Genomic DNA, 25,602 nt, shown 5'->3' on the forward strand with positions numbered 1-25,602 from the left:
AGAAAAATATTTTCGAAGCACAAAGGGGGGGAGGGATACCTTTTCCATTTAGCTGAACTGGCAAAACAGTACGACCTTGGGCACTGATCAGGGGTCTGTCCAGGATTTTTCACAGGATCCGTTTTTTGTGAAAAATCAATTAATTTTGTGAAAAATGAATTAATTTTGTGAAAAATCAAATAACTTCGCAAACAAAAAAATGTTTGTTAAAACGAAATTTTAGAATTTAGAGATGGCACGAACTGCATCAATTGAACTTAAAGTTGAGTGTTTTCCTCTTCTATGTCGAGAAAATCATTCTGGAGTGTTTTTCCGATATTTGGCCCGGGGGGGGGGGGGGGCATCGCCCTCTCAAGTATCAATATTTATCTACCCTTCTACATTGCGTTAAATTATACTAGAAATATTTCTGTACAGCATTTAAAATAATTGTAACAAAAAAATAAATAACATAAAATTCAGAATAGGGGGTTCAGCATTTAACTTTTTGACCCAAGACACTCTTAAAAAGCACAGAATTTCGTTTAAAACTTATAAATTCCGTGATTTTAACAAAAATAAAAGGATATTTTAATTGTTTACCTCTTAACAAAGCGTAATAATCATCAAAAATTCGAAAAATCGGATTCCCATAGCGGATGCAAAGAGATCGCAATTCTCAAAGTAAAGGCATCAAAAGTATAAAAACGGCTCGTAAAAAAAATATTTTTGATAAAATTATTTTAAAATTGCATTTTAGAGTCCTTTGATAAACATTTCATTAATATCTGTGGACACAGTTGATGCAAAAAGAAAAAAAAATAAATAAATAAAATAAAATAAACCATCTATTAAGCATTTTAATTTTTGACTCATAACAGAAAATGGAATTTTGCTTTACTTGAACTTGAAATGAGAGTTCTAACAGAAATAAAGAGACTTTTCATTTATTTGCATCCTAATAAAGCGAAGTTAGCTTGAAAAAAGAACAAAATATGATTCTCATATCGGATGTTAAAAGATTGCATTTTTCAAAATGTAGACATCTAAAGAAAAAAAAACGGTAATTAAAAGAGTTTATTTAAAGTTAATCATCCTTGTTAGCATCGAAAAATCAAAACCCATATAATTTTCTCCCAAAATAACAAGTAAACACAGCACTGCACCGCACCCGTAAAAACGCAAATATTGACAAGCTGGTAAAATGATGAGAATATTTTCGAGTCAAGTCATTATAAAGGTTCAACGCCAGAAATGGTGATAATTTTGAAGTTGGTAACCCTATCTGAAGCTATCATATTTTTCCCCCACCCTTACTATCCCTTTGCAGTTCTAAGTTCATTTCGCATTAGCAGATATATATTATTATTGTTTATTAAATCATGAATCATGAGCGGGGGGGGGGGGGGGAGAAAAGTGCTTACCAATGCCTTTTCAGAAAAGTTTACAACAACACCGCTGCTAATTAGCTGTGATAAAACAAACAACCATTATATTTATTTGGCAGTAGCAATTATTTATTGCTTGCAGGAGCATCGCAAGAGTGCCATTTTTTTTTTTTTTTTTTCAAAATTAGCTGATTTTGTAAAAGCTGATCCCTCTAATTTGACTTAAAAAAAGGTTCCAAAAATTATCGGTTTATACACAGAAATATGCGTTATTTTGCTTTCAGATTTGCTCTTTCAATAAACAATTTGTGAAAGATCCGATCTTGTTTATCAGAATTTTGTGAAGGGTCCGTTTTGTTTGATCGAGATTTTATGAAAGGTCTGTTTTGTTTGATCGGGATTTTTTGAAAGGTCCGTTTTGTTTGACCGGGATTTTGTGAAAGGTCCGTTTTGGCTGATCGGATTTTTGTAAAGGGTCCGTTAACGGACCCAAATATCCTCTGACCAGACCCCTGCTGATAGATTAGTAACACGATTCCCTGCACTTCCGAATTCCAAAAAATCATGAGTTATAACTTTTCCAAAAGGTATAAAAACTTTAGTAACGAGATGTTTTGTATGATAACTTTTTAGTCAATGAATCAAAATATTAATTGTTTGTAAACACTAATTTTATTCATACTAAACCAATTTTATGACAATTTCTTGTTACAGGGTGGCGACAGAAACTGGGAAAAAAAGTTCCCCGACTTTTCCCTGATTAAGTTCACTGAATTTCCCTGATTTACGTTACCAATGATAATAGTTTCTTTCCTTCATATTACCTGAAAACCATTGCATATTAAATAAAATGCAGTGTTTAAAACGTTTTAAACTGTTAATTAAAAATATATTTTAAAAAGAAGCAACCTTTTTTAGTAAAAATAGTATGTTAAATTATCCACAGCAAAATATTCCAGGAAATCTAAAACAAATACTTAACTTCCAGGAACCAGTTAACATAAGAATTCTAAGAGATTATTAAATCCACTCTTAAAGACATATCTAATCATGATAAAACTAAAAAGTTTATTTGGAAATAACTTTTAACTGAATTTTCAAGCAGTGTAATTGTTGCTGCGAGAATAACAAGTAATAATGAAAGTACAGAAGTAATGCAGTTTTACTTACGTAAATAATAGAAATATTTATGCAAAACAAATTGAAACCTTTTAACAACCAGTCATATTGAGCTATTCTCTGATCAAGAACTTAGGTTTCAATGAAGGAATACAGCAAATATTTACTTACATGTATGTACACAACTCAATTTCAAATGATTTCAGTATTAGTCGAAAAAAAAAAAAAATCTTTTATAACAAACAACATTGAAATGCAAAAAACAAGCATGGGCGGATCAGGGAGGGGGCCATGGCCCCCTCCGAGAAAATTTCAAGAATAGCTAAAATCCCCCTTTTTTGAGCAAAAATGCAAAAAATTACCCTTATAATACAAAGTCTAACAATAAGGAAAACAATGAGAAAGGGGGTCATGGCAATCCTGAGAAAGATTCAAAAATATTTAAAAACCTTTTTAGAGCTAAATATTAAAAAATCCTTATTATTCCTCCAAGTCTAACAATAATAAAAAAGACGCCGGGAAACTATAAAACCACAATGAGGAAGTTTCAAGCAGTGGTGTTTCCCTCCATATACGCCGTATACTCTCAAACATTTTTTAGACGTATAGCGTATATTCTCAAGATTCATCAATTTTCATATTGTGACATATTAAGTATATGATCACATATACAAATTGGGCGTAATGGATTACTGGAAGTATACCCTCCAAAGAATTGGTGGGAACATCACTGGTTTCAAGTCTAGTTTTTTAAACCCTCTTTCCTAGCCTAAATTGAAAAAAAAAACTTCATTGAAATTCACGTGAAGTCTAACAAGAATGGAAACAATGCTAGAAGGAGGGCATAGCCACCCCACGAAATTTTCAAAAACATCAAGTGTATACCAAATATTTGGGTTTATTTAGCATAATGAGTTCGTCTTGTTGTGTTTACTTCCCCATGGGGAAAAGAAAAGGAATATGTGTTAGTATGTTTCCGATAAAAAGTTATACATTTAATGATTGCGCATTAAGTTAAAATTAGATTTAAGTTTTAACCTGGCTTTATGCATTGCTATGTAATTATTCTTCATTCCCTTTTTAATATATGAGACCCTCCAAACCACTCCTCTTCCTCTTGTTAATACTACCAAAGACCGTCTACAAACCACGTTTTAAAAAATAATTTGTAAAAGTTTCCAGGAGAGTGTCCCCCAACTCTCCTTTTCACCAACATCGTTCAAAATCGGCCTAAATTTTGTTTTAAGCGCTTGAGTTTCAAAATGTTTCCGGGGGAGAACTCCTCCCTCCCTAACATCATTGAAAGTCTTCGATGATTTCGAAAAATTGCTCGTCCTCTAAAAGTTACTCATGAATCATGGATTGCCTACATTTGCAATTTAAAGAGTACAATTAAAAACAAATTTGGGAGTGGACCTCAGAATCTCTTCAACCCCTAACCTTACCAAAGATAGTCTAGAATGCGTTTTTAAGTCTATAAATTAGTAATTTTCTCCAGGGATGGACCTTTTCATCTTTTTTCTCCTTAACATCACCAAAAATCGTGGAAAAACATCAGCCTTTTTAGAACTATAATTTCGGGGGGGGGGGGGGTTTAGCTAGCACTCCAAACCTCTTCTCCCCTACCATTATCAAAGATAATCTAAAATGCGTTTTTAAGACTACAAATTCGAAAAATTTACTTACGGTTGCTTCATATCGGCTTCCTCTTAAATAAAAAATCTGATACAGTCGAATCAGAATACAGTACTGATTACAGGAATACCACTCTTTGAGGCGATGATATATGCACACGTTTATTAAGAAAAGAGGAAAATTATTGCAAAGGTTACAGCCTTTAGGTTAAACTTGCGTCGCCTAGTGAAAATCCCTTAAAAAATGCTCTAGTTAAAGGTGGGCTATACTAATATTTGAAAAATTCAAAAATTTTCCAAAACCTCATAGTTTTCCAAATGGCCCCCTCCGAGAATTCGTTCTGGATCCGCCCCTGAAAACAAGTATAAGTTTCAAAATATACAGTACATAAATTGGTTTTAAAATAAAAGAATTTTTAAATCTGGAGAGGAAAAAAAACACCCTTTGTATAACCTGAGGCGACAGCGAATTATACCGTGGCAAAGAAACAAAGTTGATTTTCATTAGACACTCAATTTTAGCAATTAAATTGAAAACGCCAAGTAATACTTTTTAAGCTTTTAGCGGTATCAGGTTAGAAAAACAAAGAAATTTTCTTGAAATCGTGATACCAGTACGCTAATAACTTCAAGGCAATGAGTAAAAGCAAAGGAGACAAGTCATCAACGACGGCTTCCTCTTTGCTTATAGGGTTGTTTATTTTATGTAGCAAGGGGTGAGCGGTAGAAAAATTCAAGCTATGTAAAGTAAACTTCTTTACAGACACAGAAGCTTAGGAAGTTCATCCTGTGGTTAATAACTTAAGATTCAATACCTTGAGGAAAAAAGGTGCATTGTGTATAATCGCACATCACTAATTTTACGTTTTTTAAATAAATATCTGGCATAAAATGCACAGGAAAGAAGGGTATTTAATTTTGCAAAGCAATAAAAAATTTTTTTTCTTCATTTGATCAATTTTCCCTGAATTTTTATTATTTTTTCGAAATTCCCTGATATGTCCCTGATCAATAAAGTTCCCTGACTTTTCCCTGATCTCCTTGATTTCCCTGATCTGTCACCGTCCTGTGTTAACTAATGTGTGCTTGGTTTCGCTTTGGGGTTATACATGTTTAACCCTAGCGTCAATGACCAAAATTTTCCCTTACTTTCAATAACTGGGTACCCATGTTGAATTTCGAAGATTTAGAGCAGGAAAATATTTTTTTTTCTGACACCTCTTCTATTTATTTGAAAAGTTTTCTTTCACCCTCATCTTAGGAAATGTGTGTAGCTTGTTTTTGCCAAAAAACAAAATGGCTTATTGGTTTCCTAACAACCGTTACACGCTAAATGGTCCGTTAGAAGAAAAAATGTGTTTCTCCAGTTTCTTTTGTTATACTAGATGCATTAGGTCTTACGCTTTGGTATTTCATGATGATTTCATTTATTTATACCAATGATGTTCAACGTACGGCCTGCGGACCACATGGGACATGCAAAGCTCATACACGTGGCCCGTTGCATCGAAAAATATTATCTGTAATTTATATCTTCTCTGTCATTTCCTCAACCTTTGCTGTCATGCTGTTTGACATTCGTAGGCGTACTCAAAAAAAAAAAAAAAAAAACTGAACATATATTCAACTGAAATATTATTGTCCACATATCGAGAGATACGAAGTTCCTAATTCGGTATCACTGACGATGTAACTATATGTACATCAATAAAAAGAAAAAAAAGCTGTAATATTGTTTTCCACTTCACATCATAACAAAAGCAACTCTGGAGCAACCAAAAGTCATACCCATTTTGTTTTATGACAACACAAAATCTGATGTTGACATGATTGATCAAATGTTTCGATAATTTCGAAGCATTTGATCAAATGGTAATAAACAATGGGTGCAATACCCTCTGAAATATAAAAATATATTTATCCATATTATGAGTATACTTAATTTCATTTAAAATCTTAATTATATCTGTAAATTTAATTGGAATAAATGTCAATAATGCAAAAAGTTTCTTTGCTTCTAAGATCTGCAGTGTGACTGGTATGTAATATGCAATGTTTTCAAGTGCTATTAATTTTTATTTTTTTATAGCGTGAAAAGTTTTTCGGGCATGGGAAGTGAGTCCAATACTTTGGTTTTACACCAAGAAAATAAGTGAAAAAATTGAAAAACGAACCTCTATCAAAAAAAAAAAAAAAAAAATGGTTTGTGAGGATTTTTTAGATTTTTTTTTTTTTGGGGGGGGGGGGGGGGGGGGGGGGGTTCTTGCTTGAGTGTCCCAATTTGCAACAAATGTTCATGCTTTTGAACTATACACTTCTCTAATCCTTCAGAAGAAGAATAATGGTGAATACAAAGCTGTTTTTCCTATCAAATATAAATAATAGCTATGTAACTGCCGAAAACAGAATAAAATTAGGGAGTGCAATATCAAGGGGGGGGGGGAGTGATGGGGGAAAACAGTGATCATATTTTGATTCAAGGGCACATTTTACATGAGAATCATCAAAAAAGGTGTCGAAAGCATTTTGAAGGGGTATTTTTTGATGTGCAGTGTAATGGGTACCCGGTTACTGAATATAGGTATAAAAATTTTAAATGCTAAAAATCTCCCCACAAAATTTTTTCTGAAAACATGGTTACAACTTTCTTTAGTTCACATTCATGTAAATAACAAGGATTAAAAGCAATTTTACCAAGACCTAGTTAGAAAGGGTAAAAACTATGATAAAAGTCACAAAAAGATACCCGGGTACCCGGTCATTGACGCTAGGATTAAGAAACTCGACCCCCCCCCCCCAAATGAAATGGTGTAATGCCGCCCCTGGTTGCGGGGAGACGTAAGAGGTATGAGGGCACAAGCTCTGAAAAAATATGTGTTAAAATTAAAAAAACAAATCTGATGGGTAGAGGGGGCTCTTTGAAATCTTGTGTGCATGGGGGGGGGGATTCATACTGAAGTCTATGTATGCTACTGACTCAAAAACTAATATACATTCAGTTTCTTAATGAAAGCAGTGAATTTCTTTGCTACCTAACTTGGAATATTGAAGTAAAATTAAATACATACATAAACGTATGAAAGACAATACTCACTTTAAGAAGCTTTGAAATTAAAAAAAAAAATCAATAAAAAAAAGTTCTTATTTGGAAGAATTTAATACTTTTCTTCTTTGTTCTACAATTTTCTATTTCTTTTTACTTTGATTGCTGAGCAAAATTTGGCAAAAAAAATTTTCAGGATCAGCAACCAAATCTTAATATTTTTTTCCAGCAAGATTTTTTCAAGTTTAACACAAAGTTATAAACTTGTATGATTAACACAATATCAGAAATCATATCAGAGTTCTCATTCCCACTCAGTTTTAGAAATAAATATCCTGATTTTCCCAGCTTTTCCAGTAAAAAAATCCATAAACTTCCAAATTTAGTTTTCAAATCTGCAGCTTTGCGAATCTAAAAGTCATAATTTCCTTTGAAGTATATGCAAAAACTTTTAACATCAAAATTTTAATGTTCAATCTTTAATACTTCTTTCCTCCGAAAAATTAAGTCTCTGAGGAAGAACTGGTTTCGTACGAGAATACACATGATCATTCTGATTAGGATGAAGTAGCTTAGAAACATAATATTCTATTTATTGCATAAGTTAATGATGCAAAAGACAAAATTTTTCAAGGCTTGTTTTCACTATATTTCAGGTTTTTGACAAAAATCAATTCTTTTTCCTGGCTTTGTTGAACTGAGTAAAATTCCCTGACGAGTCAGGGTTTTCCTAGACCGGTTATATATAAATGCTACTTACTCTTTGAAGTTCATCAATTCTGTTATCCCTAATTTCCAGATCCATTGCAGATTTGCTTTCTAGTTCTTTTATTTTATTGATTGTAAGGTCTGTTTGTACTGCTCTGTGAAACATTTGAGAACCTCGCATAGGGGTTTGATAAGCTAATTGAGTATAGTCCATATTTGTGCCCATCACTGCTAGAGGAGACTGTAGAGATGATGCTTGAGGAGATGGAGGGTACTGGAAATAAAGTTTTAACACCAAATTATGTTCAGTAAGTTATCGCCCTATAGCCAGGGCTAAGGCAGAAATACACCGCCAGCTCAATCAATTCCAGCCGAGGACTACAGTTTCGTGCTTATTAGCACTCATCAGCCCTTCATAGGAAGTGAATGAGCTGGAGGTGGAAAATCTCTTAAGGAAGCCAAGAGTGCCAAACAAACTGGTAGCTAATATAGAATTAGCATTGACCAGACGAGTGACCGAAGCAATGGTTCGGTTCAGATGGAATTGATCATTAAACATTGTAAAGTAAAAAGAAACATAAATTTGGTTTAATCTACTCACTATAATACCTAAAAGGAAATTACATCACTGTTTAAACCAATATTGTACATTAAATTTATACATTACCAGTCTATGTATAAAAAGCAGAAAAACTAGAACGCAGAGATTCTTTTTAAGGTATCTATCAGTTCAAGAGAAGGGTTTAAATTCAAAATGAACAACAAGAGTGCAATTTCAAAGAAGGGACAAAGCTCACCATAAAGCTTGGAGAGAATAATTCGAAGCAAAAGAACACATCACATTAAGCCTTTTGAGTTTAAATATTATTATCTGTAACTACTAAATGTTTAAAACTAATTTGTTATTGGAATAAACTACAAAGGAGATAATTTCTAAGCAAAAAACCTCTATTAATGTAGCATGAAACTTAAATGGAATTTTTTTTTGAGCAATCACATTGCTTATTGTTCTCATTTGACTGTTTTGGCATCCTTTAATTTTATTTTCCCCCTGCCTCCCTCTGCAGCACCACGGTCAACCGGCCTCATGATGCTGCTCCTCTAGCGAAAACCGTCTCCAGGTTGCGTCCATATTCTACAGACACACACATGCATACATGCCCACCTAAACACACATATATATACACACATACCTACACACACATACCCTCACACTCATGCCTGCACACAGACACAAACGGCTACATACACACCCGACACACGCACACGTGATTGCGAAAAACATATTTTGAATTCAAGATGTCAAAATTCAAATTAATTATTATTTTTTTGAAACAGTATGAAGAATTAAATTGATTATTATTAAAAATCTAAGGTCTCAGTTATCACATACCAACTTAATTTAAGAATTAGTAACTATTATTGGCATGAAATACTTAAAACAATTGTTGGTACTTTTCCTTACTGAAACCAGCTCAAAGGAACAATTATATAACGAAAAATACTTAGCCCTTTTAAATGTATGAGAAAATTTTGAGTTGGTTTAATCTTTTTCAATTTTTTTCAATTCTTCTGAAAGAAATTATTTTCAACTTATAGTTTAATTAAGAAAAAAAAAAGCATTTATATTAGCGTTTTACCTGCTCTTGTAATGTGTCATGACACCTTCTTTGTTTGAAAGTACCCTGCTGGGCTGTCACCATAGCTTTCATCTGCTGAATGTAGTCATCACAGACTTCTTGATTTTAAGTCAAAGCTTAAATGCCACAAAATATTCTAAGCCCCTTGTTTGAAACTTTTGACTATCTATTACAACTTACATTAGTTCAACATCAAATCTATAGTATTAAACTAACCTGCCTTACAGCTGGTAAGGAGTAGATTGAAAATTCTACCTGCAATGATCCTTTTTTCCCTCTCACCATAGAGAATTTTTTTTTTAATCACAGCTTGAGAATACATGCAATAAGCAACCTTTGAACTCAATGAAATAGGAGATAATATCAGCGTCTTGGAAAATTTCTGGTTGTTTGCTAAATTCAGATGGTTGTTCATAGAAGTTTTATTGTATTTTCAAACCTTTGTGGGGTACATGAAATGCAGAATACATTCAGAATTCCAGAATGTTAACTACTATACAACCACATATATAGGGCCAAAGGGATTTCATTCATGCTCTCTTCATACTTCAGAAAAACTCAAAAATTTAAAAGGACTGTTTTGTCTGCAATATTATTTGGTGCAGTATAATAATTTTTAAAGGAAAAAAGTGCATGCTCCATACTTTCTTTCGGATTCACTATCCACTTTTGCTGCTTAAGTAAGATTTTACATTAAAAATATTTTGAGGTAAGATTTTTAAATGAAAAATTTTACTTGATTTGGCATTTAAAGTTCACGACATTTGTAAACTTGCACTGAAAGTGATAACATTTAACCACTTCTGAATTTAGGATTTTGAGGAAAAGAAACACAAATTTTATTTGCTAGTATTTTAACAAAGCTTAATAATAACCAAAAATTAAAAAAGGAAGAAAATCTTATTTCAAACACAGTTGCAAAAATCTTTTTTTTTTTTGTAAGTAAAAAGAAAAATAAAAAGAATTTTTAATATAATAATTTAAAGAAATACATTTTAATCTGCTATGATGAACAGCATTAATGATTACTGACAATAGCACTTTTGAGTAATTTAAAAAATAATGGAAAGAAAAATATCTTAATTTGGGGAATTTTTTTTATCTTTTCTTGTTTGTTCTATTTCTAGAGCAGCGATTCCCAAAGTGTGTTTGTTCCACGGGAACCCTTGGGGGAACTTTTAGGGAGAAAAAATATTGCTCTTAATTGAAGTAGTAGGTGTCATTGTATATGCCATCAGTTAAACAAAAACAAACAAACAAACAAAAAAACTGATTTAAAGAAAGTTCTTGATGAAGCTTCAGAAGTAGTTGATTTTTTCAATTCTCTTTATCTCTGATCAACACTATTAAGCAAGATATGAGTAATCATCACAAATCATTACTTTTTCATACGAAATACACAATGGCTATATAAAACAAACTTTTGAAAAATCGTATGAACTTACAGATGAACTGGCGATTTTTCAGCTGCAGCGAAAGACAATGTCTTTAGGGCGATTCTCTCAAAATTGTCCCGAGCGTAGCACTAAGTTTTTTATTTTATTCAAGTACTTATTAATTAAATATAGAATTAACTGTTACGCTTTGATAGTACATTAAAGCATGTATTATTCCCCAAACAGCATTATTTTTTTGAAGGCCTTGGTTAGCTGGAAAAAATAAAAAACTTAGCATCACGCACGGGACTTTTCTTCGAGAATCGCCCTTTACTAGTTTTTAATGTTTTACATGATGTCGGTTGGTATAGTCAGCCTGTTACCTATATTTTTAGAGAACTAAACTAATTCTGTATTTTCATTCAAGGAGAAAGTTACCCCTTTTGTTGTGAGAGATAAAATTATACAGCAATAGGAAAGCTGAGTTTTTGTATTCTGTACATTTCATTGTACAATATTTTCCTCACCTAAAGTGAAGTTCTGTAAGAAAACCATCTCGGTGAAGAAAACGCAGTGCAACTATTTCGTGATGGTTAAAAAAGCATCATTGGTCGTTTGAGAGACCTTATAAAATCCTTGCGTAATACTTCCCACTCACTCATAATGACTCTGAATCAGCTACACAAAATTCGTTTACCAAATGACACTGTTCATGCCACAGTTGAACAATTAAGACAACTTCAGATATTTTCTGCATGAAAAAACTTGTTTGATTCTGTTTCACTCAATTAATCTTGGGTTGGTGTTGAAGAGAAATACTAGTTACTGGCTAAGAAAGCTCTTAACATTATATCTTAAAACAGCTCCTACACATAACAAATTATCAATGCAATTAAAACATTTCATCCAATGTGTACATGAAAAACAATTCATTTCTGAAATTCATTCTGTTCTTTGCTGTACATACTCAACTTTTCAACAAATAGTCAGAGTTTACGGTCATTATCAGTTATACATTGAATCAATTTCATTCTTCATATTAATATCATTTCTTGCAAAGACAACTATAAGACAATTGTAGACTGTTAAAACAATTTCATGCAAATTCAATTTTATTTTCATGTATAGGCACTGACACAGCTTCAGTGTTTAAGATGTTGATTTTCGTACAAAGTTAACTAGCATACTGTGAACACGGGTCAAGGTATCCCTAGCGCTAAGGCACCAGATTTGTGGCATAAGGATTACAGGTTCGATAACAAATACAGTTGCAGATGCACCTTGTGAGCTAATTTAACATGTGCTCGATAAATCTGTCGCAGTTGACTATCACCTTTCAAAACAAATCAATACTTCTGGGCTTTTTGAATCTGGAGTTATTTGCCTCCTGGTCTGGATCAAAAAACAGAGCTTACTTCAGTACCCTATCAACCGGCAAAATCACCTCTATAACAAGCACAGGAGAATCTTGCAGTGGGAAGTGAAGTATGTAGTAGACATCAATAAACTTTCTTTTGGAAATTTCACTTGAGTAATGGATATTTACGGACTTTCGCATTAACCAAAATTTTTAGTTATGGTGATATTTGAACTTTGCGTACTATATTAACCAGGTTGGTGCAATTTTTATTATCGGAGGAATTTCAAATTAATTTTTATCGCATCGAAGTTTCATAGATTAAGTGTCTTGGCCACAATTCTAGTTCTAATAATGCACAAGGCCTGAATCATGCAAGAGAACATCTGTTACATAGGACAACAAAAGCACTCGATGCACCTTCCTTCTTTGAGCAATTCATTGATGTTAAAGTCAACTCAAAACTAATCTACAAATGTTTCAATTGAGGTTGCCTTGCACTTCAGCTTTTTTAAAAAAAAAATACTGCATTATTTTTCGAGAAAAAAGCCATCTTTCTGTTCTGAAGCCCCTTGGAAGTGAATGACGGCAAACCTTTATCAGTTCCTCTCCAATTGAGATGCATATGAGCTCCAATTTTTATGTGAATCCTTGTATTATTGTTTCAAATACAGCAGTCAAAATAATAGTGGAAATCAATCGGATTGCCCACACTCAGAAGGTGCCAAAACTAATCATTATCAGTTCACTTGGGGGTGCACATTTAGTTCAACTCGAACGCCCACAATAAATTGGTCAGACAGATGCAAAAACAAATAGATAGAGGACAGATTTTTTCCCAAAAATGGTCAAAATAAGTTCAATGTTAACACACCTTAAAGCTTGATAAGCTTTTAAAATACAAAACGTTTCATGTGATTAATAGTTATTTCTATGTAAGAGAAACCATTCGAATGATTTTTCATCATCACCTCCCTAATTGTTAAAAGCTTGTCTTTAAGTTAAAAACAATGATGGGGTTCTTTGAGGTACAGGCAAATTTCTAAGGGTTCGGTGACCTTAAAAGTTTGGGAACCGCTGTTCTAGAGGGCTGGTAGTAATTTCTTAAAAAACATTAACTAAATTTTAAAAAGTGGAAGAGAATCATACTTAAGAGGGAAACCACGAAAGAGTATAAAAAATCAGGAAGCTACTACAAAAACATTAGCTTCAACAGGTATGTTACACACATTTAAATAATTACTATTGTATCAGATAAGCATTAGTTTCAAGAAAATAGGGAAATTTACTTACTTTGAAATATTCATTTATTTTCTTTGCTGATTCAGGCCTGGTATTTTTTCCTGAATAAACCATGTCTATGTGAGAAAACTAGTTTTAGATTTATCTTCACAAAGAAGGGTAACACGAAACATAAATTAGTGCAAAAAGCATGCATAATTGAGACTTATAGTGTAAGCCACAACTGGAGAATATTTAAAAAAAAAAGCTGCAAAACTGATACAGATTGACTAAAAAAGAAAATCAAGATAATTTTTTTTACATAAAATACATGTCAATAGCAAACAAGCACACAAGTAAAATGCATTTTTGTTTAGAAATTTAAACAGTCAATTAAGTAATTGAATGTATCAGGCAGGGATCAGAGTGGGAATATTAAAAAAAACTAGGACACAATTTTGATAGAACTCTTTTTAGGACAACAAATATCAAGAAATATTTTTTTAAAAAAAAATGTTATTTTGAGAATTTAATTTTCTCAATTTGAAATTTTTTCCCCTTAACTTTGTTATTGGGCTACAACTTCCTCCTTCCAAAAAAGCTAGATGGTTTTTTCCTTCTTTTACAAAAATTAGGACGATTCTTAAATTTAACATAAAATATACAGGCATTATGAATAGTTTCTTCCATTTCTCTTTTCATACGTTTTAGAATGGAATTTCATATTTTCATAAGACCAAAAGAAATAAGTCACACATTTAGGTAAGTCCTGCTTATTAAATAAAGTTTTGGGCATAAATTAAGATTATCAATCACCAGTTTTGAACTCTTGCTGCCGTGCTATATCTCTCTTCCCTCTTCAATTACAATTTTACAAAATATTAACATAGGAATGGAAATTATTATTTTTTAATTCCTATAGTCGGGCAAATGCCTCTCCTATAAAAAAAAAAAGGTAAACTCCTTGTAAAAATAAGGTTTTAAAGTTGTTTCAGTGGCAATATAAAAATCAGCTTAGTCTATAATTATACTGATGCTAACATTGTCAAAAAAAAAAGGGTCCTACGCTGAAAAAAAAATTGTAAGCCAATTTAATTAAAATGTATTAACAAAATTACTTTTACCAATAGATATCACTAGATTCTGCCTTTGTACTAAATTAATCAGAATTGAAGTACCGAAATCTGCAGATTTTTTTAAACGACAGAATTCAGTTCTCAAGACGGAGAAGTAGCACCCATGACTTTAAATTAATATGAGGTATTATATTAAATAAAGTGGTACTGTTAACAAAAAATAATATACATAACAAAAAGTAACATTAAAAACAGCAACACATGAAGTAACTTAAAAACATAGCAACTTAAAGTAAAGAACAGAAGTACAATTTACTTATTTTTTAATGCAAAAGAGTTCTAGGTAACATTTAAGGGACACAGGGGCGGCAAATAGGGGGAGCAAGAGGGGGCGTTTGCACCCCCAAATATTTTGCACAGAATATTAAGAAATCAGGAAATTCAATTTACCTAACGCGCAAATCAGTGATCATATGCAATAGGAAGTTAAAAAAAAAAAAAAATCAGCAGATGATCTTTAGTAAAAGTTGATGAAACTCGAGACCTGTCCAGCCACGAGCAAGTGTTTTTCGCTATTTGGATAAAAACTTTGAAATTCATGAATCATTTCCAGAACTTTCATAATAAAAAAATAGATGGAGAATAAATTTGTTTCAACTAAAGAAGAAATTTCCTCATATGGTTTATATGCCTCATACTTGTAAGTGCAGTGTTAAGATGATGCTTCTGCTTCCAATGTGAAAGGGCAGTGCAGTGTGACTGGCCCGATTGTTACGAGAAGTTTCTTGGTATTTTGAGTTCATTGTTGCGCTCATATTTTAAATATACGTTCAATTAGTGAGTAAACATTGATTCCTCCTGTTAAGAGGCATATTTAGCAGTTCAATACGTTGTATACTTTCATGGAAACTTCTTACAAAAGACACGCTATTTTTGAAAAATATTCGTGCATCAACAGATACTTTTGCTGGATGAGGTACAAAATGGTCTTCAAAAGTTAAAGCTAGAACTCTTGATTGAGCTCCTATTAGGAGCTTCTTGTTAATTTGGATTTATTGGACATATTAAAAAGTAAATAAATAAAAAAGTGACAAAAATCCACATGATGATGCAAAGTCAAATGATTGACTCAATATTTTGTATCAAATAATAGATTCATTCAGTTTCTAATGAAATTAACACAAGATTTAGTGATAAATCTAAGTTCAATATTATATGTGCAGGTTATTGAACAAGATAAATAAAATATTTCAGTTACAAGTAAAAGTTGTAGAACGAAGCAAAAAGAATTGTTTTGCGAAAAGCCAGTGTACTTCAGTGATGAAAAATGAAGACTAGAGCACAAATTTTAAACTTGCATGCTTTTTTTTAAAGAGAAAAATTTTAAAGATGCGTTTTCTAACGACTTTGTAGCTTCAATTATTTTTTCACCGATTCCAATCAACTCAGCTAACTGTGAAAGATCATTTTCGTGTCTCGGAAGGTTAGAGAATTTTTTTTTTTTTTTTGTTGCATGATGGGACAAGCGAGACTTTCATCTTCAGCTATACTGCCAAGAGCATGCCGCTGGATATTGACGGAATATAGTACCAAGATTTCCTCTTCTTCTGGATTCCAAAAATCGTGCATTAAAAATTTACTTTAGAAACGGTAGTATCAAGATCTTTTCTGTTATAGCTGACTATAAAATAAATTAAAAGTGTGGATATTAAAATTTGAATTTCTTTAATGACCTTACTTAAAAAAAAATGTACTCGCATTTTATTCCACATTGAGAAAATTCATGTTTAAAAAACTCGACCCCCCAAATGAAATGTTGAAATGCCGCCCCTGAAGGGACATGATGCAAAAAATCAAACTTAACAAGCATACTCAATATCTTACAACATGAAAGAGCAAATATACATGCATACTTTCATTCCACTTACATCACAATCATAATAGTACCGTTGACAGAGCTAACAAATTTCGCTACAAATCATTACCATACCTGAAACAGTTTGAGCATCTTCTTTTCTTTTTCTTTTCCTTTCACCTGTTTGTGCTCTATGTTGGGGATATTTGTCAGGAGACTAAGAGAGCAAAAATTGATGATAAAATCAAAAGTTTTCTACAATGCTCATGCAGATAAAACAAAGGAAAAATTTATAAATTTTTATTTTAAAGTTAAAATGAAAACAAAATTAGCCAACACAAAAAACAGTAGAATGAATCTTAACCTGAAACATTTTTTTAAATTTGCATATTAAAATCCAAAGATAGACAGAGTAGTTAGTCCTAATTTTATTTTTTTTTTCGGTTTCGAAATAATCCTTTTTCTAATTCATAACCTTCAACTTTTTGTCACCTGTATATTAAAGCACATTTCATGGCATGATTTTTATATATGACATAATATTGAAGCACAGTGCAGTAGTGGAATTTTTAAATTAAGATGAGAAAGGTCCACACATCTCTCAATTAATCAATACATTATCAGCTTACAAATAACATTTGAAACTGAACAAAATTTTACAAAACATATTTTGAAAATTATAGAAAAGCCATTACTATCAGACATTTTGTCAAAACCAAAAAAGCTAGCTTTTTAACAGCTTTTATTGTTTATATAAAATGGTCATTAAGAATGGTAAAAAAGTTATACTTGAAAGCCATTTATGACCAGTGTAGGGGCAAATTTCTACAAAAGTGGGAAAATATGAGAGAATAAATAAAATGAAAAGGTAAACAGGAAAATTGAGATTTAAAACTACAGTAAAACCCCTCTAATGTGGACACTAATGGGACGAAGTTTTTTGTTCACAATAGAGGGGTGTCAGCAGGACAGGGCAAGGGACAGGACAGGACCAAAGCAAATAATGTTATTTGCCTTAGAATCAGAGAATTAAAAACTGTCCACATAAGAGAGGTGTCCGTTAGGAGGGGTTTTACTGTAATTATTTTGAAAGAAATAAGGGAAAATACATTGAGATTTAAACTATTTAGTCTTATGGCTGTGAATTAAAAAAAAAAAAAACTTTTAGGGGGGTGTACATAGGCCAGGTATAAGACCTGTGCTTAAGATATTTACACCAATCCGCCGCAAACAGGTCGCACAAGCCGCTGTAGGCAGCGAGGTCGAAATGGCCGGGTCTAGCCAGGCCCAGAGCCTGTAGTGGGGTCAGGTAGCTGAAAAAAATTTCACAGCTGGCTACCAGTACACCCTTCTGGATTCAGATAGTATATGGGTAGACAAGTCCAAAAAGCGCGGGGCAAATTTTTCTGGCCCTCTAGCGGCGTTGATGACGTCATTAATATGGAGGTCAAGTTTTGTGATGCGAGTCGACATTTCCCTCTGTAACTCACATTTGTATTTTGATATCAACATATTTTATTAGTGATTCTAAATCAGGGGAATTCGTGCTTCTTAAGGGTATGTTTGACATTACCATTCATGTTCCAAAAGACAGAAATATTTGAAAGTTTTTAAAAACATTTGATTTTTCTTTTTCTTTTTTGAGACATTTTGCAAGATAACTTGGAATTCGGTATGTGTAACTGAAAAAGTATTTTACTTTTTGCTCATCAAAAAATTACCTTTCGAATGGTATATACAACTTTTATTATACTACAAACAGTTGCCGTTTAAAGTGACAGAGCATAGCACATAAAGTCAATATGGCATCAATGAAATTTAATGCTCATTTCAAGAAAGTAACTTCAATAATGCTTAAGAAACAAATGTAATTATTCCAATCTTTGATGTATATGTAAATAAATTCTTGCTTATTTAGGGGTATTTGTAGGATTGTAGGATTGGTTTCAAACAATTATAAGAATAAGAAACAAAAGAAAGTACACTATTATCCAGAGTCAACAATACATTGTCACAGACAGAAATGTAAAACAGCTAAATAAAACAGCATCTTGATGATATTATGCAGTAATACAAGAAGTTAAAACAAGGCATACAGGAAAACCATATACACGTGTTTCGGGGTTACAAGGAATGCTTTTCCATGCTAAAGATCTGAGCTTATGGAAGAAAAGACATCTGACAAAAGTTTTGTCGGATGGGTGAAAAGAGGGTTCCTTGTAACCTTGAAACATCTGTATACGGTTTTTCTACTAAGGGCCTGTTCACATATCGGCCATCTGCCACGTTTGTACCGATTTTTCCACCCGAAACAAGTTTTCTTTGCTGATTGCCATGACAGCAAACCATCTTGGATGAGACAGGTTTCGATCAGAAGAACCTTGATATCTGACGGCCATCAAATGTAGGACAGCATTTCATTGGCTTCCGCCAAGCAGTGCGCTCTTCTCTCTGGTGGGTGAATTCAGCCACGTGATTGACGTACTTCGATCGTATGTGAATGCTATTCTTTTTTCGTCGGCAGTCTGTCACGTCAAAAAACGGGACAAACGGCTGTAGTGTAAACTACCCTTAATTCATGCCATTATACGCTGTTTTATACTCTTTTATTTTTCAAGCACAGAAGTAATTAATCAATTTTTGAATGCAATGATAACAAAATGATTTGTGAAAATTTTCTTGTAAATCATCAATCACTTTCGGAACACTGGCCTTAATATAGATAAAGTTTCGTACGTCGTATGCCCATTTTAATACACATTCACAAGATGTGCATCGCTTGCAGTAGATAAGTTGTATAGAGTGTTTTGAGAGCTCTGGAATTGTTGTCCAGCAAGGTTGATATAAACCTTCTAAAGTTAGTCTCCATCCCCATTTGGTTGGCGATGGTATTGTATAATGAGAATCGAGACCATTGTTCTAAATTCTTGCTTGGGGGCAGCTTGTTTGATATGTTGTATCAAAGCATCTACAGTGGAAGGAATATTTTCAATTGCTCCATTGTTTATTGTAAATAAAACTCATCTGCAGTCATTGATCTTCTGAAGACTTGATGTTTGATCATAGAATAGAATAACAAAACACTGAACAGATCATGACATTCATCATCAATATCAGAAGTGTCTGTAGAGAGTCAATGCCATGTGCAATCAATTTCGCGAAATGACATGCAGATCTTCCAAGCAGTCTTCTTTCCAATGCCACAAAATATGGCAACTTTGTCACAACCAGTTACAGAATGAAAAGATAACAAATTTCTGCAAATCTTCGGTGAGAGTGTGACACAAATCTCGGGAACTGGAATGAATTTTTTGTATTTTACCAAACCATACTCAATTCATTGTTCACAAATACTTTGTATTTAAGTATTTGTGGGAACAGTGATATTGAAATAACCACATCATCTGAGTCCACAGTGCGTATTAGGATGTGAGTATGTCCACACCCTACTGCATGCTGAACATGGAGAAGTAGGTGGTCATCTACTTCTGTGAGGCAGAAGAAATGCTTGAAACATCCATAGTTGTTGACGTCAGGACTCAATTATCATAAGTACAGACAAATGTTCCCAGATACTGGTCTCCCACTGTTTTCTTAGCAAGCAACTCGAACAATTGTGCTTTGTTTTCATTGACACATAGGATTTGTTAAGATTTTTTTTGGAATTGCAGTTGAGTCTGAGACTTTTATACTAATGCAACTTTCTTTACTTTCTCTGGTACTGGCCTTCAAACTGTTACTAACATACCTGACGAATACGACATCGGTTCTTAAATTATTTTTCAGTTGATTAGTGAATGGTAAAAAATATCTATCTCTGCGATCAAACATCAAGTCTTCAGAATATCAATGGCTGCAAACGAGTTTTATCTACAGGAAACAATACAGCAATTGAAAATATTCCTTCCAATGCAGATAATTTGATACAACATATCAAACGAGCTGCCCTCAAAGCAAGAATTGGAAACAAGAATTGGTAATTGCAAACAATTTTGTCTTTTATCAAGATAACGATAAGAAGCATGCGTTTGCACTTTGTGCCTCAAAAATTGTCCTTAAGCTTAGAAATACCTCTTCAATTGCAAGATTTATAGTATCAAAGCAGCATTATATAAAAAAATAAATAAATGAATAATACTACTTAAAGCAAATCTGTGGTAGATATATGGCTTTATAAATGTCCAGTTGAGCTTGAATATCCACTCTGGATATCCAAATCTGGCAGACAAGGGATGTGTAGGATATCCAAAATCTGGCAAAATCACCAGCAAATGCAATTCTAATTGAATTGATTATTTCAGAAAGGGCATAAGTCCAACTAATGCAACTTTTCAGGAATCAATAAAAAATGCTTATCTCATTCAGAAATGAACTAAATTCTACAAAAATTTTTATGACTAATATAGCTACATGTAGGATCTTTACCTCACCTTAAATTATGTTTCATTTCGTCACTGAAATTAATTAAATTTTTTTTAAATTTGGAATTTTGCCCTTTCTGCAATAACTATCCTGAAAGATTAGTTTACAGTGATGAAAATCTAAGTCAAGTAAAATAGATTTGTTTCAAACTGATTTGTGATAATAAAAAATATTACAAAGTGACAAAAATAATTAGTGAAGCCCATATTCATAAGTTCATCATCTTAAGAAAATACATCGTGTATTTTCCCCTTTCTCTTGTCTTGATGTAGTGAAATAACATAGTCTGGCGCAAAAAAACTAAACCAACAAGCTGAGATAAAAAGCAAAACTTTTACATGTGTGTGTATAAAACTGTATTCATATTCATACTCATCAAATACATCCTCCGTGGAAATCTTTTTTTCTATTTTTCTCTTGTCTAGTTTTGTGTGTACCAAGTTCGGTGTACATATTAGTATGACTATGTTCAAAATTGCACTGAATAATCATCTTGATATTTGTTATTTCTTTCAACAATATGAAAAATTTTCTCTTTATACTCAATGTTGGCAAAGGCAGTTCAGCCAAAAAGCGTTACTTTGCAATATTCTCTTGAAAACCATTTATAAAATAGCTAGCATGAAACCGTTCCTTTGATGTTCTATAGAATATTTAAGCATCATGCATGTTGATAATTGAAAACATTTGTCGCCCAGTAAAATCTTTTTCCAAAATCTCAATTTGGGACTCATTTTTTTTTTTTTTTAAAGGACTTAACTCAAAGTCCTTTTAAAAAATGGAGGGCACCTGTTTACGCAGCTACAGATATCATTGTTTTCAACAGATTTGACGGTGAATCTTGATGTAATTTCAGGATTTCACTTAAAAGAGATTGGATTTCACATGGTTATAATTAATCTGTCATATCTGTTTAACATTTGCTTTACTGTCCCAAGATCCCGGTCGAAAAGGAAAAACAAATGTCCTCTCAGAGGAACGTCATCAGCAATCTTGTTAAATTTCATCAATGTTATTTCTAGAAAAAGTCTCCTGCAGTGTTGTTCTTGTTTGGATCAGCATACATTTCACTGAAAGCATACAGTTTTTTCACAGTTCCTAGAGTGATGATAATAAAACCCCTGAGAAGTTAGCGAATTTCATTTGGATTCGGTGATTTTGAATTCTCTCCCGAACTGACGAACCTACCATTACTGAAATTATGTTAGATCAAAGGAGTTATTTTTTACTTCATTACGTCAAAAAATCTAGTTCCTCTATGAACTTCCCATTGCGTCTTACTATTTCTTCCTTGCGTTTAGTGCAGAAAGGGCATAAGTCTGGGACTTACGCCCTTTCTGCACTAAACGAAAAATGTGACCCCTAAATCAAGTGCTTTGATGCACAAGAATTGACTTCAATGCTACACTAGTTGATGTCTCTACATACAAGCATGAAAAAACCACAGCTAACTCAATTTTGAAAAAAAATGTGACTTATGTCTTTTCTGCAATAATCGGTTCAATTATTAACAACAAAGAACAACTATAACTTTCATCAGGTGTTCATTTCCACTTTACATTTACATACTGTTCAAACATTTAGTCATACATTGGCTCACATCCACTCATCATACTGAGGTACAGGAAAATTCAAGGATTAATTATTAAAATTGAGCAATACTGAGAAAAGAATTCTTTGAGGTTTTAAATTATATAACAAAACATTCAAAAGTATAAAAGTACAAAATTTTATGTTGAACTATAATTCAGATTAAATGAATGAATTACCAATATTTTAATGCACAATTTGCAATTTTCGTGCATCAAAACGTTGGTAATTCATTCAATTTTCAAGCACAAAAGTATTTATTCTGTTATATAATTTAGATTGTTAGTTACAACATACTAGATTAAACATACCTCTGTTTCTTTGTCACTATTTACAGAACCACCACTGGCTGCACTTAAATTAGAGTCTTGATTATTATTGCTGTTACTATTACTAGCACCAATGGCAAGATTTAGCCCACTAGAACTCTGCAGTAGACTAGCATTCTGACTGACTTGTTGAAGCATTTGCTCTTGTACATTGTTACTAAAACTCTATAAAAAAGAAAATTTTATTGATTTTTTTTTTGCTGAAAGCATGCTAATGCAGTTTTAACTACAAACAACATAGATGGTATAATTATGCATAAAGATTCTTTCTTCTACCACTATTTTAAAGTGTTATTGGGAAAAAAAAAACTTTTAGCCAAAAAAACTAAGATATCTTTCGATAAATATTCAATATTTTTTTACGTTTTATCAATTGGTTATAATGTTTAGATAAAAAGTGACTTTGTTTTATATAAGGTTTTCATCATCATGTACGATTCCAGTTTAAAATAATATGTTGAACAATTACTTTTCCTAACTATATTAGTCATGATGTATGAAAAAAAAACTTGCAAATTTTTATTTTGTTATGAACTGTAATTTTGGAGTAAAAACAATATTGCAAGAGTCTGAAAATCTGTTCATACACGGTTGAAATTGTATAATGCAGGGCAGTTAAATTTAGAGCAATGCATTCTAAAAATGCAAAATTAATTTATAAATATAAAATCAACTGATTTTAATCAATGTTTAAATCAAGCTGATTTAAATCAACAAACTCTGATGCTTATAAATACCACATAGATTTTTTAACAAACATAGTTATTTGAAAGATTGGTTTACTTTATTCTTTAAAGCATTTAAATTTTAACTAGAAACCATTTAGTTATTTTGCTTATCCCTCCAAACTTGGTATAGTCTTCATGTCATGTCTGTCACAGAAAAGGTGGATTTTCTTTTATTTTAAACAAAATTTACTTAATAAAAATTATTATCACTTTATTTTCTATTTTTATCAGCCAAAAGAAAGAGTTCATAAAAATTTTGAAAATAAATTCAACATTTTGATGATCGATATAAACATTAAATGATGACAAGTCTGTCGCACCATTCATGTCTTTTACAATAAGGGTTTCAACTAGAGATGCACCGAATATTCAGTTGGTATTCGGTATGCAGCATATTTGGGCAGACAAACCAAATATTTGGTTTGGCTGAATACTTCAATATTCGGCAAACTGATCAGCAAACAAATTTTAATGTTCAATACTTGATAAAAAAATATATTTTTATATACATTGAATGAAAGTTAGTATACAAAAGTAATTCAAATTATTTCTTACTAATTTAATCACATTCAAAGTAATTTTAACGTAAGAGAAAGCAATCAGTTTAAATATTGCTGCTTTTCAATTTTTCTTAAATCTTAGGATACTTTACATTTACCTTATTACTACAAACTTATTTAAAAATGAGACAGTAAACCAGAAACAGAAAAAATCATAATGTTAAGTAGTTAGAAACATATATTCAATTTACATCTATTTAACATTAACTAGTAATTTTTCATATAAAATATGCAGCTTAAAACAAATTGAAAACACTTGGATATAAAATTTTACAGCACTTAAGTTTTACACCAGGGTTTTCCAAATGATGGTCTGCAAGCTTAATTTCTGCGGCCCACCAAGCCTTTTGGAAAAATAATTTGCACAGTTAATATTTCATGCTCCTAAGCAAGAAAAAGTTTTTAAGAAAATGAATACCACTGCCATGCTAAGCATAAAAGTCGTATCTGCAGCGGAGTTTAAAATGAGAAATTGGCCACTCAAAGTTTTGCTTCTCCATAAATTTGATTCAGATGCAACTTTTTCAGAATTAAAAAGAATATATTTTCTATTGACAAATGATTACAAAACATTGTATTTAAGCGAAATATACGACTTAGAACCACCTAATTGACTGTAACTCAATTTTGGTAAAAAAAAACAGATACGAATTTTGTGGTTAGTACCGCAGACTGTCTGATGAATATCCAAGGTCATAACCAGATTTTTGTTTTGGGAAGGGTTTTGCCATATACACATTTTCTCGTGACATCAATGTTTGTATCAATAAAATTTGATTTCATTCCTATAGCCTATTGATCTTTGTTACAATAGTTTATTTAAATGAGGGAGTACTGCTTTAAGTTCAATAGTAGGAGCAAATGTGAAAGATGAGGTGTCTGTTAAATGAAGGAAAAAAAAAAAGAAACTGATGCATATGCTACATTACCCCTTTTAAATGATCAATGTCTTTTTAATAACTCAAAGGAATAGATGTGTACATCCATGAATGCACATTTGAATATATGCACCTCCAAAATTAATACTTTTTGACACATTTAAAATATGTTAAATAAGTGTTTTGTACTTTCAAAATCAAAGAATTTGGCAATTCTGTTACCTTCAAGTATCCAAAATCTGAAGGAAAATTCTGTATTGTTTCGTAAGAAATGAGGTTCTCAATAACTACGTGAGATTGTACAATTTTTCAGTAACAATAATTTTATTTTTCAGATGAAATTGAGAGAAAAAGTACAATAAAAAATAAATAGTAATAATAAATGTTTCGGCAAAAAAAAGTATTTTGAAAAGCATTTTTTGGAATAGTATTAAAAATTTCTGAGAAGTTTGAACCCTAAAAACCCACTTGTTTTTGGTCCTGTGAATACCATACTTCACGGACCATAAGATGCACTTCTAATTTATTCAAAGATTTTGTTTGTAAGATTTTTAATAATGATGTAGGCCTACTAATATTAGAGGCAGTATTTTTTATTTAATATTAGGCTTATTTGTATTTTAAATGCCTTGTACAGTTCGTCAAGTGCTTGCTGGGCAAAATGGATGGGGGAAAGAGAGTTGATTTCAGTTACTAATT

At 32.1% G+C, this 25,602-nt stretch overlaps 1 protein-coding gene across 5 annotated transcripts in view; it reads right to left on the bottom strand.

Moving 5' to 3' along the window:
- LOC129217054 (serine/threonine-protein kinase tousled-like 1) overlaps positions 1-25,602 on the bottom strand; it is a 103,383-nt gene that overhangs the window by 71,427 nt on the left and 6,354 nt on the right. For all 5 annotated transcript variants that reach the window (XM_054851299.1, XM_054851295.1, XM_054851296.1 and 2 more), the window contains exons 3-6: positions 22,720-22,902; positions 16,532-16,613; positions 13,538-13,602; positions 7,924-8,145 (exon numbers count right to left, since the gene is read on the bottom strand). In XM_054851299.1, the coding sequence (XP_054707274.1) occupies positions 7,924-8,145; positions 13,538-13,602; positions 16,532-16,613; positions 22,720-22,902 (552 nt within the window). The remainder of the gene's footprint in view (positions 1-7,923; positions 8,146-13,537; positions 13,603-16,531; positions 16,614-22,719; positions 22,903-25,602) is intronic.

The sequence above is a fragment of the Uloborus diversus genome, chromosome 2 (assembly GCF_026930045.1).
Source record: "Uloborus diversus isolate 005 chromosome 2, Udiv.v.3.1, whole genome shotgun sequence".
Taxonomy (NCBI): Eukaryota; Metazoa; Arthropoda; class Arachnida; order Araneae; family Uloboridae; genus Uloborus; species Uloborus diversus.